General features: G+C 40.2%; 1 protein-coding gene across 1 annotated transcript in view; it reads right to left on the bottom strand.

Moving 5' to 3' along the window:
* PREX2 (phosphatidylinositol-3,4,5-trisphosphate dependent Rac exchange factor 2) overlaps window positions 1-19,797 on the bottom strand; it is a 436,082-nt gene that overhangs the window by 296,562 nt on the left and 119,723 nt on the right. Inside the window, exons 6-8 of the mRNA XM_077492842.1 lie at window positions 18,048-18,209; window positions 11,726-11,859; window positions 1,002-1,105 (exon numbers count right to left, since the gene is read on the bottom strand). Of these exons, the coding sequence (XP_077348968.1) occupies window positions 1,002-1,105; window positions 11,726-11,859; window positions 18,048-18,209 (400 nt within the window). The remainder of the gene's footprint in view (window positions 1-1,001; window positions 1,106-11,725; window positions 11,860-18,047; window positions 18,210-19,797) is intronic.

Genomic DNA, 19,797 nt, shown 5'->3' with positions numbered 1-19,797 from the left:
TCCAATGTGAAGGGTGGGGCTCTCACATGTTGGGAGGGGGACCTCTGATGTGATGTGGGAGCCTCTAAATGTGAAGTGTGTTTCTGATGTGAAGTTAAATTCATCAAGGTAGTTGTATGCATTGTTTCTGATGTATAGGAGGAGCTTTGATGTGACAGGGGCCTCTGACATAAAGGGGCACTACGAAGTTAAGGGTGGGGCCTCTGACATGATGGGCAAGCTCTGATGTGAAGGGGAGGCTTTGATGAGATTGGGGGAACATCTAATGAGAAGGGGGCTTCTGATGAAATTACCTATGCATTAGGCTTAGGTCCCCCTTGATAGCTACCATTTCCATTTTTACATTTTAGACTGGGGTGCCTCAAGATTTTGCATACCATAAGTGTTCCTAGACTGCTAGACTGTTGAGAAGTGCTGTATTAGAATGTAAGTAATGTAGTAATGCCAGTATTTTGTATCCTCTCTTTTGAAAATGTTTTTTTAATTCCCAAAACACACTGGCTAACTGTAGTCTGACCAAATGTGATCTATTGTGTGAGTAAATTGTCAGGGAATTGGACTGTAAGCTTTTTTGTGCCTTCAATAATGTAATCTGTAAAGCAATGTAAAATAAGCAGACATAACACATCACTAGTATAAAATAAAACCCACATGCTGGCAATCACAACATTTGCCTTAGACAATATAATATTACCAGTTTACATATTGCAACCAAAAAAAAAAAAAATAAGGTAAAATAAAAATATTACTTATCTGTAATACACCACATTAATGTTTAATTTCAACAGTTTTAAAAAAGGAGTACGATTATAGACAGACTGATTTCTTTTTATATCTGAATATGCCCTTTAAACAGCATTACTTGACCATCTCTGACATTTAGCTGGTCTGATTGATGAAATGGCATGTTTTACATTGACTTACTTGCCAGCTAGCTCAGTGGGAAGCGTTTGATTGCTCAGAAATGACCATCATTTTGTTGATATTACTTGTATACACACCTGTTCCATCGTCAACATTCTCAACCTCCATCACTTCAGTGTTAATCCGGCCTCGGAAGAGATAGCGGTGCCCATCTGTGGATGCTTTGCTATTTTTCAATCGCCTTCAAATTAAGTGAAATTAAGTTAATTACGGTAACAAGAAATTCTGCACATGTTCTCACTTAATACATCTTAAGTTAACCATATTATTCAAAAACAAGATAGTACTTGAAGGCCGAAGAGCCCCTTGTAAGCTTAATAAGGGTAAATACAGAAGATTAGCTTTTAATAATAATGAAAAAAACGCATCTTCTGGATTTAATTTTGACATGTTATCAGTTACAATTTAAACCATAACACTAAAAAATAGTATACACTGCTGAAAATTCAGCAATGGAGAGAATTAAAGTGACACCACATTCAATTTTTGTTTACATCAATTGTTCCATAATATCAAGTATACCATCTGTTTCTTACCATGGCTCTGTTTTTTACCACGGCTGTTTTTTATTTTTTTGTTTTGTTGAAAAAGTCTCTTGCCAATGTTTTCAGGCTTCTTTTTTGTCCTGTCTTCCATTGATGCACCCCACTGCTACCAGTATACAGCATGCACTGTTATTTCTGGTCACACGTTCCGCTCTACACACTAAAAAACCTATTGAGCTGAATGAGTCTGCACAAAGATGTGTAGTCCACCTCAGGGGTGATGAGGAAATGGTGGTTATGTTCACATACGCAAGGGGGCATGGAGAATGAACGTAGCCACCAGTGGCGGCTGGTGCTCAATATTTAGGAGGGGTGGCAAACAAACCTGGCCCCCTCACTCGCACTACTCACTTCGCACCCCCCCCCCCAGACGGGTCAGATGGGAAGGCGGCGGTCCATGGCCTAAACTTAAGAGCATGAAGACGAAGTGGTGGTGTTGGATCATGGTTAGCACTCCTGGAAGCAGCTGTTGCTGCCCCTCCACCTGCTGCTCCTCTCTGCACATGGCCCGCAGCTTGCTGAGGGAAGAGCTGGGGCCGTTGCTTCTCCTCCCTAAGCCCTAAGACTCCCTGGCCAATCAGGTCTCAGGACCCACTTCCTAATTGGACAGGAGGAGAAGTAGAGAGATGTTAGTGAATAATAATTCGCTAATGTCACACAACTGGGTGGGCTTGGGGCGCAGAGCTCTGCTCCCTGAGTCCACCCTTTTTGAAGCCAATTAGAGCCTCAGGCTCTAATCGTATGCTTAAAAAAAAAGATTGAAATCCATGTATCCGGCACCCTGCATGGAGATTAGGGGCCGGGCACAAGGATTAGGGGGGCAGTGCCCCTGAGCTCCTAATGGAGTGGCCGCCACTGGTAGCCACCCTAGAACAGGTCTCAGAACAGTATAAAAAAAGGTTGCATTTGAGAGATGAAACAAAGGAAAAGAGAGATAGATGGTACATTCTAATTATATTTAGACACATTTCATTTTTTTTTATATATAAAAAAACGTGAGTTTAGTGTCAGTTTAATCCACAACTGATGAACAGAGATTGGCCAGGAAATAAAACCCAGCCAATCAAATATTCCCTGGCTGAAAAATCAAATCCAGTCAATCAGTTCTTCCAGATTGGGAAATAAAACCCTGCTAATGAACTGTTCTTTTGAGAAGGCTCAGAATGTGTTTATGGTTAGGGATTGTCCATAGACATTTTATTTTTTCAGGATCCAACTAGAGCCAGTCAGATCTGTTATAGATCAATTAACCTCTGTGGGCACTCATAGCTAAATAAAGACTGGTTTCTAGAAAACAAAATCTATGCATTCGGTGGTATCAGTTACATGAACTTTTCATGACACATAGCAGAGTACAACTTACAAATCAACTATTTATCATAATTAGCATTGCATTGTTTTAACAAATGTTGTCTGACTCAGTTTCAATGTAGGTAAAAGCAGCAAAGTAATACATTATACATGTTCTTCATACTACCAGTATAATGAATACACTGTAGCTAATTAGATTTTTGCAGCTGACAGTCTGATATATATCATGGTAGTGTTACAAAGTTCACCTTAGATCTCTGTCACATTTATTTTAATCCGAGATTTGCAAGTCTTTGATGTGTTTGGAGGATGAACCATTATCCCAATATATTTACAGCAGGATTTACCATTGTTCTACCAATTATTGGGCACTAAATTGTAAGGCCGCGTACACACGCGGGGACTGTTCGCTCAACTTTGTCCGTCAAACAGTTTCAGCGGACAGTCCGCTCAAAATTAGCATGGACGGACTTGCCCACACACGACGAACGAACAGTCCGCTGAAACCGTGCGCGATGACGTGAACGGCACGTACGACGGGACTAGAAAACGACGTCCTATACACTGCAATGCAAACTTCGGCGTGTAAATCCTTTCTGAGCATGCGCGGAACTTAGTTTGACGAACAAGCCTACACACGAGGGGACTGTTCCGAAAAACTTTGTTCAGCAGACTGTTCGCTGAAACTGTCCGCTGAAAGCCCACACACGAGTGGACTGTCCGCCGAAACACTGTTCAGCGGACAAAGTTGAGCGAACAGTCCCCGCGTGTGTACGCGGCCTAAACTCATTCTGATGTTTCTGAAACACTGGACAACCATTAAAAATAATCTACAATTGTATCACTGACCCTAGTGCAAAGACATGCATTATTATTCTCACGGTTTAGGCTAGGGAACAAAAGTTAATTTGCAAAAACTATATATAAAACCAACACAGATTTTATGGTCTTTTAGTCCGTTAGTAAAAAAAAAAGTGGTTCTAAAAGTTTTTTTTAATCTATGCATGCTAAACAGTGTAGTTGTAGCACCGGTACTCCTAACGAGTGAGTGCTATGTATTTAAATGTAGTTTTTGCTCAAAACTATAGTAAGTTTTGGAGTTAATTGTGCTAAATTGTACTTTGGCATCAGTTTGGCTGGGCTGTATAGAAGTTCTGCCTGGTCATAGGTGGGGTTGTACACCTGTGGGAGGCTTTAGAACACAGTCTGGTTGGACACATTGGGTACTAATCCCCATCTCAGAGCCGATCAGTGGGCGCGTTTGTCTCACTGCGTAGTCCAGGAGAGGGTACTTAAGGTGCCAAAGTCACGTGGTTCTGGGTTCCAGTCCAGAAGTTGTTGCTGACTCCGTGGTCCTGGTTCTCCTGACCAGCCCCCAGGGGCCCTCATGGCCTGGGGTGCGGATCCATCAGTTTCCAAACCTCAGAACTGGCTAGTTCGAGGTGCAGTAACTGGAAGGAGGATTCTAAGGTGTTCCGGTGCTGTCTCGGGTTTGGAGAGGCCCAGCAACTCTACACGTGACCAGGAGAGGACTCTTCCGTAAGAGAGCCACGCACAAGGCTGGCTGCTCAGTAAGAGCCTGGAAGCGGAGCTGCCATGGACATTGATTGAATCCACAATTCTTACAGTACCGCCAGACCGGCTGAAAGATTCTGGTACAGTAAGAAAAGTTCCTACTTCTACCCTTCCAGTTATAACTAAGTTTCCAACCAAGTCTGTGTGAGAGACTTTGAAAAGCTAGAATTACCTGTTGGCTGCTAAACCCAAACTTAAGGATTTATCCAACAATTGAGGAATCCAGTTGCAAGTGGCTATTCCCTGGATTGTGTACAGAGAGAGAGACTTTTTTTGAAGTCAGCAGTTCCAAGCACATGAGCTAAACTTTACCCTGATATCTTATATTCCCAACTTAGAGACTGAGTTTGTTCAACTGTTTCATGCAAAATAAAAATCCTAACAAGGAATTCAAGTGTCGGTCTCTACAGTTACTGGTCATCAACCCTGGGAACCCCTAAGCAAGAAACGAGTATGAGCTGGTGGAGGTAATCGGTAAGCCCAGAAAAGTAGGGGGGTAAGTGCTACATAGTAAAAACAACCCCATTACATAAAATGCATGGTACGTGGGCACAAACATTTACCCAGGCCTCTTCACTGCTGCTGGCTCCGGCTCCCTCAGCACAGCTTCTCTGAACTTCTATTTGGGTAAGAGCATGTACTCGTCAAGGTTGCAGGGAAATCGCAAGCACCACCAGCCAATCAGTTTTGAGGATGGAAGAGGGGAGTGTCTAGCACAGCTGGGTGTTTAAAAAGATGCTCGTCTATTCAGGCTCTAGTCCTGGCTATGAGTGTGTATGTAAGGATATCTCTACAGAACCCTTTGAATATCACGGGGGTGTAGCTGAAGCAGGAGAAAAGCAGAACTGAACAACTAGAGGGAGTACGCCTGGTGTGTCTTCATCAAGCAGGTTTTTTTTTTTAATTATCCTTTAACTCAGGGGTCTCCCAGCTTTCTAACTGAAGGGCCAGTTTACTGTCCTTCATACTTTAGGTGGGCCAGACTGTGGCAAGTGGGGGTAGAAATAGTCCTGGTATCATTGGCAGGAACATACATATATTTTTTTTTGTTAGTGCTGTTAGATTTATTCTCAGTTACGTCGGCAAGCGCCAGGAGGGGGGGGGATGTCTCCTCCCACTGCTTCTGAAAGCATTCCAGCAGCTCATGAACCACTCAAAGCGCTTTCATGAGAAAGCCAGCCACCACTTCAAAAGAAAAAACACTGGGGTACTGGGGTTATGGCTGATAGCCTCAACTATAACTCCGGTAAACAACTTGCAAACTGCAACATATATATATATATATATATATATATATATATATATATATATATATATATATATATATATATACGTATTGCGGTCAGCACTTTAAGCCAGGCGTGTCCAACATTTTGAGCTTCCTGGGCCACATTGGAAGAAGAGGAATTATCTTGGGCCACACATAGAATCCACTAACTATAATAATGAACAGAAATAGTCGTGCATATCACAAGTTAACAATCACTGATATAGATAATGTACTTTTATGTACCGTATATACTCGAGTATAGGCCGACCCGAATATAAGCCGAGGCCCCCAATTTACCCCCAAAAAAACTGGCAAACTTATTGACTCGTGTATAAGCCGAGGGTGAGACATGCCTGTCCATCCCTGTGTGTGTGTCCGTCCATCCCTGTGTGTCCGTCCATCCCTGTGTGTCCGTCCATCCCTGTGTGTCCGTCCATCCCTGTGTGTCCGTCCATCCATCCCTGTGTGTGTGTGTGTCCATCCATCCATCCATCCCTGTGTGTGTGTGTCTCCATCCATCCATCCATCCATCCCTGTGTGTGTGTGTCTCCATCCATCCATCCATCCATCCCTGTGTGTGTGTGTCTCCATCCATCCATCCATCCATCCCTGTGTGTGTCTCCATCCATGTGTGTGTGTGTGTGTGTGTGTGTGTGTGTGTGTGTGTGTGTGTGTGTCCAGCCTACCTTTGTCCCGAGCCTCCGTCCCGTGCCTTGCCTCCTTGCCTCCGTCCCGTGCCGTGCCGTGCCTTGCCTCCTTGCATCCGTCCCGTGTCGTGCCTTGCCTTGCCCCCGTCCCGTCCCGTCCCGTGCCGTGCCGTCCCGTGCCCTCTTCGTCGGCGGCCATTGTAAAGTTCAAAAGCTGCGCCGCCGCCTTCGCCTGTGATAGGCGGAACACTGAATTTCCCAGCAGCCTGTGTTCCGCCTATCACAGACGTCGTATCATCCTCGTCCGTAGTACGAGGATGATACGATGTCCGTGATAGGCGGAACACAGGCTGCTGGGAAATTCAGTGTTCCGCCTATCACAGGCGAAGGCGGAGCCGGAGGCGCGGCTTTTGAATAGAATGGCCGCTGTCTGTCTGCTCGACACGCTGATCGAGCGGGCAGACAGCGATGACTCGAGTATAAGCCGAGGGGGGCACTTTCAGCCTCAAAAAAGAGGCTGAAAATCTCGGCTTATACTCGAGTATATACGGTATATTTGGTTCGATGGATGTAGTAGCAATTCTCTATGAATTCTCAAGGTGCTCATCAGATATTTTAGATATAATTTAGCCCTTTGCGTGCTTCATCTGTGAAAATAGTTGCTCACAAATACAGGTGCTGTAAACTGATTTTTTACCAAAAATTCCATAAAATCTAAAAATCCAAAAAATCAACACTTTAAAGTAAGTTTCCAATTTTGTGTTGGGCCTCATTCATATCTGTCCAGGGCCGCAGGTTGGACACCCCTGCTGTAAGTCATATCACATTAAATTGGGTGTGGTGAGTTTACCGAGAACATAAAGATTGTCAAGATAATGCAGAGAGTACACTTACAATTCTACAAAAATGTAAAATCTTTTTGTCCAGTTTTAAGACGGCACTCTAGCTAAGAAAAAAAACTGTGCGTAGGAAGGTTTTTGACTGCAGAGGAGACATACATTCTGCTTGCAAACACTATTAGAATGTACAATGACTTGTGCTGGGATCCTAGGCCAGCCAACTAAGATGGCCAAAGATGCCAAATCCAAAAGGAGATCCGATGAGGACATGATATGTGTTACTAGCAAGATCACTAACTCCTTGCACTACAAATTAAGATCTGCTTATTCCTACCGTAACCAAACACGACAGAAAAGTAAGAAAAATCATGTAGGAAAAAAGTTTATAAATTTGCTTACCATAGCTTCTCCTTCTACAGTGCAGAGGGTGACATCACTATCCTTCTGGCAAGATCCAGGGGAATGCCAGGTGTTTAAATTTCATGAGACAAAGTATACTGGGCCATCATCTCATTACATGTGGGCATAGTTCCCAACTGTCCCTGATTTCGAGGGACTCTCCCTGATTTGGAATAAAGTCCCTCTGTCCCTCTCCTTCTCATGTGTCCCTCATTTTGGCCTGATCTATGTAGTTGTATATATAATTTACTTTTTTATCTTAAAAAAGTGTTTTCCAGTGCTAAACCTTTCAACCAATTTCTAAATGTCAAATTTCAACAGCAAATATAAGGAATAGTAGTGGTAAAAAAAAAGCATTTGTGGGTTTAACTAATAATTTTTGTATAATTCACCTTAAAGGGGACGTGCTGGGGGAGGGTTCTATGCCTACATACATTTGGTAATAGGTGTCCCTCATTCCCATCTACTCAGCATTCCCCAGAATCTTGTCAAAAGGAATATTATTAGTTTAGCTACACTTTTTTTTTTCTTTAACTTTATTAGGGAAGCTTGAATTAATTAGCTTTGTTAGTGCAAGGTCCAATTTAAAGTGTAAGTTGATGTATTATGTACTATAAACTGCTCTTTCTTTTCATGCTATTTGAAAGAACTGTCAATGATGTTAAGTTGTTATTTTATTTATACCTTTGTGTGTTGAACAGTATTTTTGGGACATGCTTACTTCTATACTACAGTTCAGCAACTTGTCAGTGTGGATTGTATTTATAGCTATAGAGGGGACTTCATGTTTGATATTGTTTGAACACTGCTGTCAGCAAGTTCTCTGACCATCAATATCCCATTTCCCAGAGGAAATACAGGAATGTAAGAGATTATTTATCTAAAGAGAAGTGGAGGGCCAAATACACAAATGCAAACAATTTACAAAACTTTAAGAGACTTCCACAAGACTTCCTCAAGCATCACATGGTTAGAAAACCGCTATATTTGGAGCTATAGCTTTTAACAAAATGTAGAAAACAACCAAAAGACATGTGCAGTCTAAACAGGGTCCTCATCTTAAATATGCAGAACAGACATTACTTTTATTTAGACAATACACACCAGGGTTTAGAATTGACAGGCATTCATAAAGAGACAACACACACCCAAAAAAATAAAAAAATAGCAGGGTGGCAGACTACAGACTGACTTAAAGCACTTTGTGTCTGTCTATTGGGTAAAAAAAAAAGAAATGTCTGCAAAGCTGTCCCTGCAAAAGAAAAGTGTAAATGACCACCTCTCCTGCTGCCCGTGCTGCTGAACAAGTCTCATTTGCACAGAAATCTTCCTCTGAAATCTGCAGGAAAGCTGGCACTTCCAGAAGTGTTGATCGCCTATGTTCTCTGCAGCACTTAATGGTTCCTCCTACTGACCTCCATGTCACTACTGCATTGCATATTGTTGTAGGGGACAGTGGGAAAAAAACTAAAGAGTGCAATAAGAAACACAGAGGATCAATAATCCCGGTAGTGTCAGTATCTCAACACACTTCAGAGGAAGATTTCTTTATAATGTGCAGCATTTGGCAGCATGCGCCCCAGAAGGGGATACACTTTCCTCTCAAAGGGATAGTGTGTAGACATTTTGGGGATGATTTGATAAAAAGGCAAATAGACTCTTCAAGTGCAGTTGTTCCAGAGCTTAACAAACAAGAAAAAGCTCTGGTGACTTCCATCATCCAATCATGTGCAAGCAAAAATGCTGTGTTTTGTATTTTCCTTGCACGTGATTGGGTATTCTTTGCAACGTGAAGCCTTACCGCATTTACTAAGCTCCGGAGCAACTGCACTTGCAGAGGGCAACTAATTGCCTTTGGTAAATCAATCCCTTTATTTTACCTAAAAGGGTCACATTAAACAGGCCCTGTTGATTGACCATATTTTGGCATTTTATCCACCTATAAAGGCCTCCCTTATATTGATATTCAAAAGCCCTGAGACTGCTTCTGAGGGCCACCATCTTAGTTGTGATATCAGAAGCCCCAGCAGTGATGCTGTTGTCATTCTTGTCAACGAACAGCTGAACAATGGAGTGAAGAGCAAGGACTGCTCTCTTCTCCCATCAATATCAGCCTACTCTGAGCAGAAAAGAGCAAGCAGACAGGGCACTCGCTGAGTACAGACCTCCTGCTCGGTACAGGCACTCACCGGGATGTAAAGGCAGGCTGCCCTTCTTTGTGTACACTTGTCATGCGACATATCACATGATCAGAGAGGGAAAGAAGTAGAAGCTTTGTTCCCTGGGGGTGGGCATCACTATGAGAAGGAGGTCTGCACTGCAAGATATACAGAGAGTGGGGAAAGCAACTCAGTCCAAGAGCTTCCCTCTCAGAGCTGCCATATCGCCTTCAAAGCCCTTCAGCTACCCTGCCTCCCTAAAGCCTCGTACACCCAATGAGAATATTAGACAAATGATCTTTGTTTTTTTTTGTTTGTTTTTTGCATGCTAATCTTATATCGAAAACCAATAGGTTACCAAAATTCTCGTACAACAGAATACAACTGAAGTGATGTAATGTGATGTATTGTATTGCATCATTTCTAAGCATCGTCAGATTTTTTTTGGACAACTACTGTACTGATTAAATGAAAATCATTAGCTCTGATATTGTAGGAGAAACATTTTCATGTTTGTCCCTTCGGATAATTTCGCATGAACTGTCGTGATCGGCTCTCGGAAGCGGTGTACTAACATTCAGATTATTGTTGCTTCGAAACTGCTATTTTTAGTCAGATTTTCTGATCGTGTGTACTAGGCATTAGGGTCACACAGGGTCCATTAGTTAAATACACCCTACACCCCTACCCCTACTTCATCCCTCTTTGTCCTTCATCCTCATTTCACCTCTCTTCTATTTGTTTTTGTTGGGCCCCTTTTGTGCACCCTGTCCCCCCTGGTTTACTCCTCTTTCATCTCCTGGACAGAGTTTACCCCATTGGAGTCGCTCCAATTCTGCTGTGATCTTTGATACAACTATTCTGCTGATGGTGCCCTTTGTACATCTTTCTTTGTAAGTATGTTCATCATGTAGATGAATTGTATTCCAATTACGGTATTTTGTATTATTATTTTTTATTTTTATTTGTAAGTTTACCTTACTATATACTTTTTTGTTCATGACATGGTTTTCCCATGATCCCTGATACAGTATATACAAAAATATTATGGCTCTCTCCTGATGAAGTGGGTGCTGCTCCATGAAACGTGTAGAGACTAAAGTCTGAAAGTGCACCGATTCTATTGCTTCTCCAATTTTGTATATATGTTACTTTCAGTAATATGTGTATACTGTGCTTGCTTTTATGACACATGTGGGTTCTACTTTGTTCAATTTTAATCTTTATATGGAATAAATGGAATGCCTCTTTTCTAATAATCGAAAACACATCAAAACCACCTGGCGCAAGAAATATACCAGTCACTGCTGTAACTGGTATATTTCCCATTTTGGGTTGACTTGATGTATTTACAGTTATGCTCATAAGTTTACATACCCTGGCAGAATTTTTGATTTCTTGGCCATTTTTCAGAGAATATGAATGATAACACAAAAACGTTTCTTTCATTCATTGTTAGTTTGGCTGAAGCCATTTTTTATTAATCAACTGTGTTTACTCTTTTTAAATCATAATGACAACAGAAGCTGTTGAAGCTGTAACCATGACTTAGAATCCAGAAGCATCACTGCAGCACTGGATGAAAGATGCAAGGGTCTGTCAGGAGTCCAGAAACTCATTGACCTTTTATTCACACAAACGAATTACAAGCAAACAGATCACAGGTGTGGATGGTTACCTTTAATAGCCATTCAAACCCCCTTGTGTCAACTTGTGTGCATGTTATCAGGCCAAAATCACCAGGGTATGTAAACTTTTGATCAGAGTAATTTGGGTAGTTTCTGTTGTGATTATGATTTACAAAGAGTAAACTAATGCTGAATGATAATAAATGGCTTCAGCCAAACACTAACCATGAGCGAAATTCTGCCAGGGTATATAAACTTATGAGCACAATTGTATGTATATGTACTGTACAGACATATTTGCCTGCATATAAAACTACATATAATGAAATAAAAACAAGTCAAGTAAAAATAAAAGCACACTGATACCAGTGCATACATTATATCAATTCCATTGACCTACAGTATAAAATAAATTCTCTGACTCTTACCGATGTTTTCTTTTGCAATATACTAGAAGGTTATCAAAGAGGAAGAAGATCCGCTCTTGGATATTCCCAGATGAAATCTTCTGAAGGACACCATGCATTAACATCTCACTGCATGTGTCTGTTACGCTGGATCCCTAACAAAGCAAACAAACGTATGAAATATATCCAATACACCAAATATGTAAATTACCTTGTACTAGATAAAAATAAATGTTTTTTTAATCAGTACCAAAACAGAGAGAAATAAACAAGAAAACAAAGATGTACACTCTTTTCAATGTCTATGCATTTTCTCTTATCAATTTGCATGCACAAAATATGGTTCATTTGAAAGATAACAGCGACAAAAGATATGAAGAAAATGGCTAAAATATAATAAAGCAAATATAAGAAACATACTCAGATAATTTCAGTAAGAAAAAAAAACCTAGTATAGCTCTGGCTGTATGTTTAGGGTCATTTTCCTTCTGGAAGGTGAACGTATGCCCCGTTCTCAAGTCTTTGCAGACTTTAACAGGTTTTCTTCTAAGGTCGCCCTGTATTTGCCATCATCCATCTTCCCTTTAACTCTAACCAGCTTCCCTGTCCCTGCTAAAAAAAGCATTCCCACAACATGATGCTGCTACCACCATGTTTCGCTTGGGATATATTTTTATAACCTAACTCTGCTTTAAACTTCTCCACAACTTTATCCCTGACCTATCTGGTGTTTTCCTTGGCCTTCATGATGCTGTTTGTTCACAAAGGTTCTCTAACAAATCTCTGAGGGCTTCACAGAACAGGTGTTTTTATACGTAGATTAAATTACACACAGGTGGACTCTATTTACTAATTAGGTGACTTCTAAAGGCAGTTGGTTCCACTAGATTTTAGTTACGGGTATCAGAGTAAAGGGGGATGAATACAAATGCACACCACACTTTTCAGATATTTATTTGTAAAAAAAAATCCATTTATAATTTTCCTTCCACTTCACAATTATGTGCCACTATGTGTTGGTCTATCACATAAAATCCCAATAAAATACATTTAAGTTTTGGTTGTGACATGATAAAATGTGGAACATTTCAAGGGGTATGAATACTTTTTCAAGGCACTGTATGTACTTTAGACATGTGCAGGATGGAAAAATGTGTTTATTTTAGTTTTGTTTCAATTCGTTATTTAACAAAATTTGTTTAGTTAAATTCTTTGCATTCGTTCCATTCATTTTCGGGATTCGTTTAGTTTCGTATTCGAATTCGAAAAAATTCCCCCGCATTTGAAAAAATATGACCGCATTCGAAAAAAACTATCAAATTCGAAAAAATTCTACCGCATTTGAAAAAATGTTACCGAATTTTAAAAAGTAAACTCTTTATAACCATTTTGCAAAAATTCGAAATACTATTATTTTCCATTCTTTTCAAATCTTTTCTGTTGGAATTCAAATTCATTCTATACGAAATTCGAGAAGCCATGTTCCGAAATTCAAATTTCGTATAGAATGAATTTGAATTTGAATAAAAAAAAGACTATTATAGAATAGAAAATAATAGAAAAGAAATGAAAAGCACAGAAAAACATTAGAATAGAATATTTTTTTTCTAAATGATATCTATATCTATATACATACACATATATATATATATATATATATATATATATATATATATATATATATATATATATATAATATATATATATATATATATGTACATCATGTCTAATGCACTTCTAATATTCTAATATAGTTCCTATTTACTGTACTAGCACTAAAACCATATCCCTGCAACGGTTTACCGAATAGCTATAAGTTTAAGCTCTTAAAATGGGAGAAGCTTGACAAACGTACCATTGATAAATTGAAATTTGGGACAGGGTGTTATAGACAAAGATCCTAATTTGTATATCATTCCCATGTTTTTGTTAGGTAGGTAAAGTTACCATTTTATGCTGCTGTGACCCTTCTCCCTATTAGAGGGTGGCTACACTCATTCTCCCTGTACATAGGAACATAGCCCCCCTTTCTGAAGAGATGGACTAGGGACTATGGACTATTATGCACATAGTCGGACATTTCGACAACAAAATCCGTCTGATTTTTTCCGACGGATTTTGTCCTAAACTGGTGTTGCATACACACGGAATTTCCGACCGTGTGTACAAGGCATTAGAGTAGTGCACATGACCAAAACTAAGGTGCACTGCTTGTTCTGAACAAACAGAAGTAAGAGGGAAAAGGTGATGTTAATGAGCTCACAGAGGACATTACAGAAAACACACTGAAAATTAAATCACAGGGCCATTAGGTAGTGCATGTGTATTGATTATTTTTGGAGAAAAAGGAGATTGCCACTTTTGCTATGGTGTTTTTAAGTCTTGGTTCTGGAACCAATGGTTTCAGGCAGGGTGTAGAATGAATGGCAGAGCATGCCCACTGTCTTCAAGGAAAGAAATCATGAAAGGTCTGGTGTTGTAGGCCAACTAGTAAGAAGGGGGGTTATGTTGCAACAGATGATCATTTATTGCCAGGATGTCCATACTAATAAAAAAGCCACATCATATTGTTTGCAATGGGGATGTAAGCCATGCTTTGATCTTCACTAATTCTAAAAATAACTATCTTTTGCAAAGCCATGCCTCCCTTTTAAATGTTTCCTTCTGTTAGGAAATCTCTTTGTTTCTTCGTTCCTATTCCTAAAAATCTGCCGAATTCCAGATGTTTATTCAACAAACCCAAATGTGTTACACGACAAAGAGTTCAGTGGTGTATCTCATTTGTGCTGATACAGAGATATTTCTGTGATTGCTTTGTTAAAGTGATTGTAAACAATCACCTTGTAAAACAAACCATTCAGTTTAATATAGAACTGAAAGGCAAAACATTTTTGAATTGATAAAAAAAAAAATTATCTATATATATATATATATATATATATATATATATATATATATATACACACACACATATATATATATATATATATATATATATATATATATATATATATATATATATATAAAATTACCTTTTTTCCCATTTTTTTTATAAGTGTTTACATTTCAGATTCCCTATGTTCTGCATAGAGCTGGTGGTGCTATTCTTCTTAGTGGCATTCGTTTTTAATAGGAAAGCAGAGGGACTGGCAGGAACAACAGGGATTTCACATAAAAGAAGCAATACAAAGAGAACAGGATACTTTCTCATACAAGTACATGATACAGCAGGCACATATCAGGAATATGAAGTATTGGAGTAACAAACGCTTTAAGGCAAAAATTTGAAAATACACATCATGTCTCATGGGTAAAACCGACGGTTCATAGGGTGCACCTTCAATTGAATTTGCTGGCCATGCGCTATAATCTTTGGGTATAAAAAAATTACTCGATTGCCCTTTTTTGCTCAACAAAATGATTTTCCGAGTTTAAAAAGTTATTAATGCCAAATTTCAGCCAAAACCTTTTCTTTGTTCTGGATTGAGTGACATAGGGTGACATAGTGTTGATACCTTTATATTTTTTTATTGCCGCCACTCCACTTCTTCTCAATTCCTACCACCATCACCAGTACACACAGAAAGCAATATTTCCATAAGAAGCAAAGACAGCAATGTTGGGTGTTGCCTGTAAGGTTATAAAGCTAAATTCACACTGGCGAGAGCTGCAGAGAGCCACGTATAGCTGTGGCCGCGATGACCTGTCATTATAGTGAACAGGGCTGGTGGTGCTCTGGGCGACAACAGCAATCAGAAGATTCCTGCCATTACAATATGCACCAACCTAAATCACTGGTGTGAATGTAGCCTAATAGTGGTAATGCCCAAATCATCTTCGGTCTCATGCCAGCAGTACTGGATAGTGCAATACCTGCCTGAAGGTCATCAATGCTAAGTTCAGGATAGGAGGTGGGACTCCTTAGCTGTCCAGAATACTTAGTTGCAATAAAGTGCTTTCTTATGTAACTATTTTCTTTTACGATGTAAGATGCATTGTTATAAAAGTTTACCCCTTTTTTTCTCTCGTGTTTTCTTTTCCCTTTGGCTGTCCCTAAGGCTTGGTGCACACTAATCCATTTTGTGCGTGCTGGGTTTGCGTGGGCACATTGGTTTGTAAGCTCTCGGAGCACAGAGGTTGATATAAATAATACTGACACCCTGCAAAGCACTGCAGTATTGGTCCACATTAGATTAGAATAACAAAATAAATGCAAAACTTTAGCAATTTCAGGTCCCAGGGAACTCCTGCTAAGGATAGTCTATTGGGAGTCATTGGGAAATTGCCCTTTCTATTGGTGGAAAGTGCAGACAGTATCCCCCCCTTTACAGTGGTGGTAAGAATGCCTGCTTAAGGAAGCCCTAGAAACCTCCAATGGAACCATAAGGTTTTCCATGGAGAAAAATAGCGGTCCTAAATGATACATTTTCACAATTTTTAGTGCATAAAGTGTTGTTTTTAACCACTTCAGCCCAGGAAGATTTGACTGCTCAATGACCAGGCCATTTTTTGAGATATGGCACTTCGTTGCTTTAACTGACAATTATGCGGGCGTGCAACGCTGTACCCAAACAAAATTGACGTCTCTTTTTTCCCACAAATAGAGCTTTCTTTTGGTGGTATTTGATCACCTCGGCTGCTTTTGAAAAAAAAAAAAAACACAATGGGGGTTATTTACGAAAGGCAAATCCACTTTGCACTGAAAGTGCACTTGGAAGTGCAGACGCTCTAAATCTAAGGGGTGGATCTGAAATGAGTGGAAGCTCTGCTGATTTTATCATCCAATCATGTGCAATCTAAAATGCTGTTTTTCATTTTCCTTGCGTGTCCCCCTCAGATCTACAGCGACTGCACTTCCAAGTGCAAAGTGGATTTCCCCTAGAGAATAACCCCAATATCTTTTACTTTTTGCTATAATAAATATCCCACATTTTTTTCCAAAAAAACAATTTTTTTCCTCAGTTTAGGCTGATATGTATTCTTCTACATATTTTTGGTAAAAAAAACGCAATAAGTGTGTATTGATTGGTTTGCGCAAAAGTTATAGCATCTACAAAATAGGGGATAGATTAATGGCCTTTTTGATTATAATTTTTTTTTCTACTAGTAATTGCAGTGATCTGTGATTTTTACCGGGACTGCGATATTGCAGCAGACCATACTTTTGTTTTTCCTCCCCCTCCCCTGTCCTTTTACATTGAGAGCGATTATTAATGTTTACAACTGATTAATTATAGATATATATTAAGCATCTGCTCCTGATGAGTGGATGTCATCCACGATACGCGTCAAGCTATGCTGATGCCACTATCATGTTTATAGTCAGAATCATTCCATCAATTTTATTCTGTTCCTTGCAATATGTAATAACAATCATGCACTTCTATATATGTATCGTGTGATACATGGGTTATGTGTCTTACGTTATTATTATGGATTATTATGTTATTTTATTATGATGTTTTGATTGTACACATCATATATGGAATACATTTTTATTCTATTATACTCTTTATGTGCATTGTATTGCAGTTTAGTAATTACGGTTATATAACAAACTGGTCAGACGCAATTTGCATCCTGGTCACCCCCCAGCTGTATGCTTCATCCAAAGTCCCAAACCTCTTTCTTTAATGAATTTTCATACCTGCTGATCTTTCTAGACATGCAGTGTCTTTGTCCTGTGAACTGAACTAAAAGTAAAAACATTCTTATCTGTCTTTCAAGCTGTCTTCTATAAACTACTAATTCACCCCCCCCCCACCCCATGGAATAAAGGTGGTATAGAAATTTCTCTGCAGGGTGCCTAGTTCTCTTCCTGGCACACATTCCAGCATGGTGAGGGATGGTAGCTTTGGGTCTAGTGAACTGCACTCAAGATGGTCCGACTGAGACCCTCTCCCTTCTCCCTTCTTATCCATTCAGAAAAGACCATGGATTGTTTACACTGAATGTAATACAATCTCCACATATGGAAAATAATCCTGTTATTCATCTGCTCCCCCCCCCCCCCATTCTGAGATTGTTTTACATTCAGTGTAAACAATGCACAGGCTTTTCTCAATGGATGAGGGGGGGTGGGAGGGAGGCAGGTCACTGTCGGACCATCTTGAATGCAGTTTGACCTGAAGACCAGAAGCTATTAAACCCCCCATGCCAGAGGTTCAACACCAGGAAGAGGACTGGACACCCTTCCCCGAAATTTTCTACATGAAACAGCAGTCCGCACAATGTGGGGTATGCTTCATCACAGGTAAATAATGTAACTGTAGCTGCAGCCTCAAAAAATATTTTGACTAATATTCAACTTTGAGAGCACAAGTCAGCTTTCATAGACTCTCACCTCCCAGCCCTCAATATGGCTCTGCCATTCCTCTAACATTTCTAATTTCTCCATCCTTCTCTTGGCCTCATTAATATTGGAGCACACAGCCTTCATCGCTTGTAGTGCCTCCATCACATTTGCATGGTCGCTGTGCCTCTTTGGGGTCCTCTTCAGTAACTCCTGTGTAAAAAAATATTTAGATAAATAAATATATGCATATATTAAACCGATACATTAGTTTGGGGCTTGACTGTGGGATATTTCAAATAAGTAATATTTAGTAATATGCCCATGCCAGCATTTCGTTTTCACAGCACAGTTTCGTTTTGTCAACAAGGCTGGCCATACATCATTCAATATTCTTGTACAATTTTCCTTTGGATTTACCAAAAACCATATAATATGAGGTCAAACCTAAACACTTTCAATTGACATTCAATCAGGCAGGCCTTTGTACTATATAGCTGAAGAAAATTGAATAAGAAAATTGTATAATGTATGGCCAGCTTTATAGTCAGAGTTTTAGTTTTGCCAGCAGGATCACACCTCCAGCACACACATTAGTCTTTCCCCCAAAGAGGAAGTTCCACTTGTTTGCACCCCCTCCTTCTCCTTAACAATTGCATTTTTTTTGAGGGGGACCAGGTGCCTGGTTTTGGCAGGTACCTACTCTCACCTCTGGTCAGATCATGGAGGTGATCCAAACAAAAGTTTGGCCAATCTCCTTCCCCTGCAGCCTTCGAGGACACATCAGAGGTTCCAGAAGACTGTGGGACCTTTCACGTAGCGCAGCTCATCTCACACATGCGCAGTGGGAAGCTGCCTGTGAAGCCACAAGGCTTCACTGCTGGTTTCCCTTAGTTAAGATGTCGGTGCCTGGACCCGAAGCCAACTGAAGAATCGACATGGTTGAGGACAGTGCTGGATTCGAGGACGGGTAAATGTCCTTTAAAGAGGAGTTCCCCTGAAAAAAAAAAATTAAAAGTCAGCAGCTACAAATACTGCAGCTGCTGAATTTTAATAATTGGACACTTACCTGTCCCAGAGTCCAGCAAAGTGGGGGAACGAAGCCCCACTCCTTCTCCCCTCCTCTCGGCAGCGCCGGCATTCTAGCTGTGGGCACCCGGTTGTGGCTTCACAGCCGGGCACCCACTACGCATGCGCGAGTGGCGCCGCACTGTGATTGGCGCACAGTCATCTGGGACCTGTCACGTGTCCCAGATGACTGACAGGAGGGAGGGGGCAGAGCTGAAGGAGACATACTACGAGGGACCCCCTAGCAATATGCATTTAGAGGTGAGTTAAAAAAAAAATCCAAATGTTTATTTTTTTATTTTTTTAAGAATTTTAATAATTTTTTTGTGTGGAGCACCACTTTAAGGACACTAGTATAGCAACATGTCTCACGCCACCATAGTAATTTACAGAAAGATAGACAAATGCCTATTTAGTAAAGTAACATAGGCCATGCAAACAGGGGGTTGGCTGCAGTGAATTGGGGCATCGTGAAAACAGGGCTGAACCTAAAAGAAGTTCATGGCATCTTACAGTTCTATCTAAAACACTTTAATTTGCTTAGTTTACTTGGAAGTACCAGAGCAGCCATAATGCTCATCTAGGCATGTTTTGCCCTGATGGTGCATATAATTTATATTAAAAACAAGTTAAATAACCTATTACAACACACATACAGTGGTGTGAAAAAGTGTTTGCCCCCTTCCTCATTTCCTGTTCCTTTGCATGTTTGTCACACTTAAGTGTTTCGGAA

Source organism: Lithobates pipiens, unplaced genomic scaffold, assembly GCF_037356315.1.
Source record: "Lithobates pipiens isolate NorthernLeopardFrog02 unplaced genomic scaffold, aLitPip1_a1.2 Scaffold_19, whole genome shotgun sequence".
In the NCBI taxonomy this organism is placed as follows: domain Eukaryota; kingdom Metazoa; phylum Chordata; class Amphibia; order Anura; family Ranidae; genus Lithobates; species Lithobates pipiens.
This window is presented reverse-complemented; position numbering and strand designations above follow the sequence as displayed.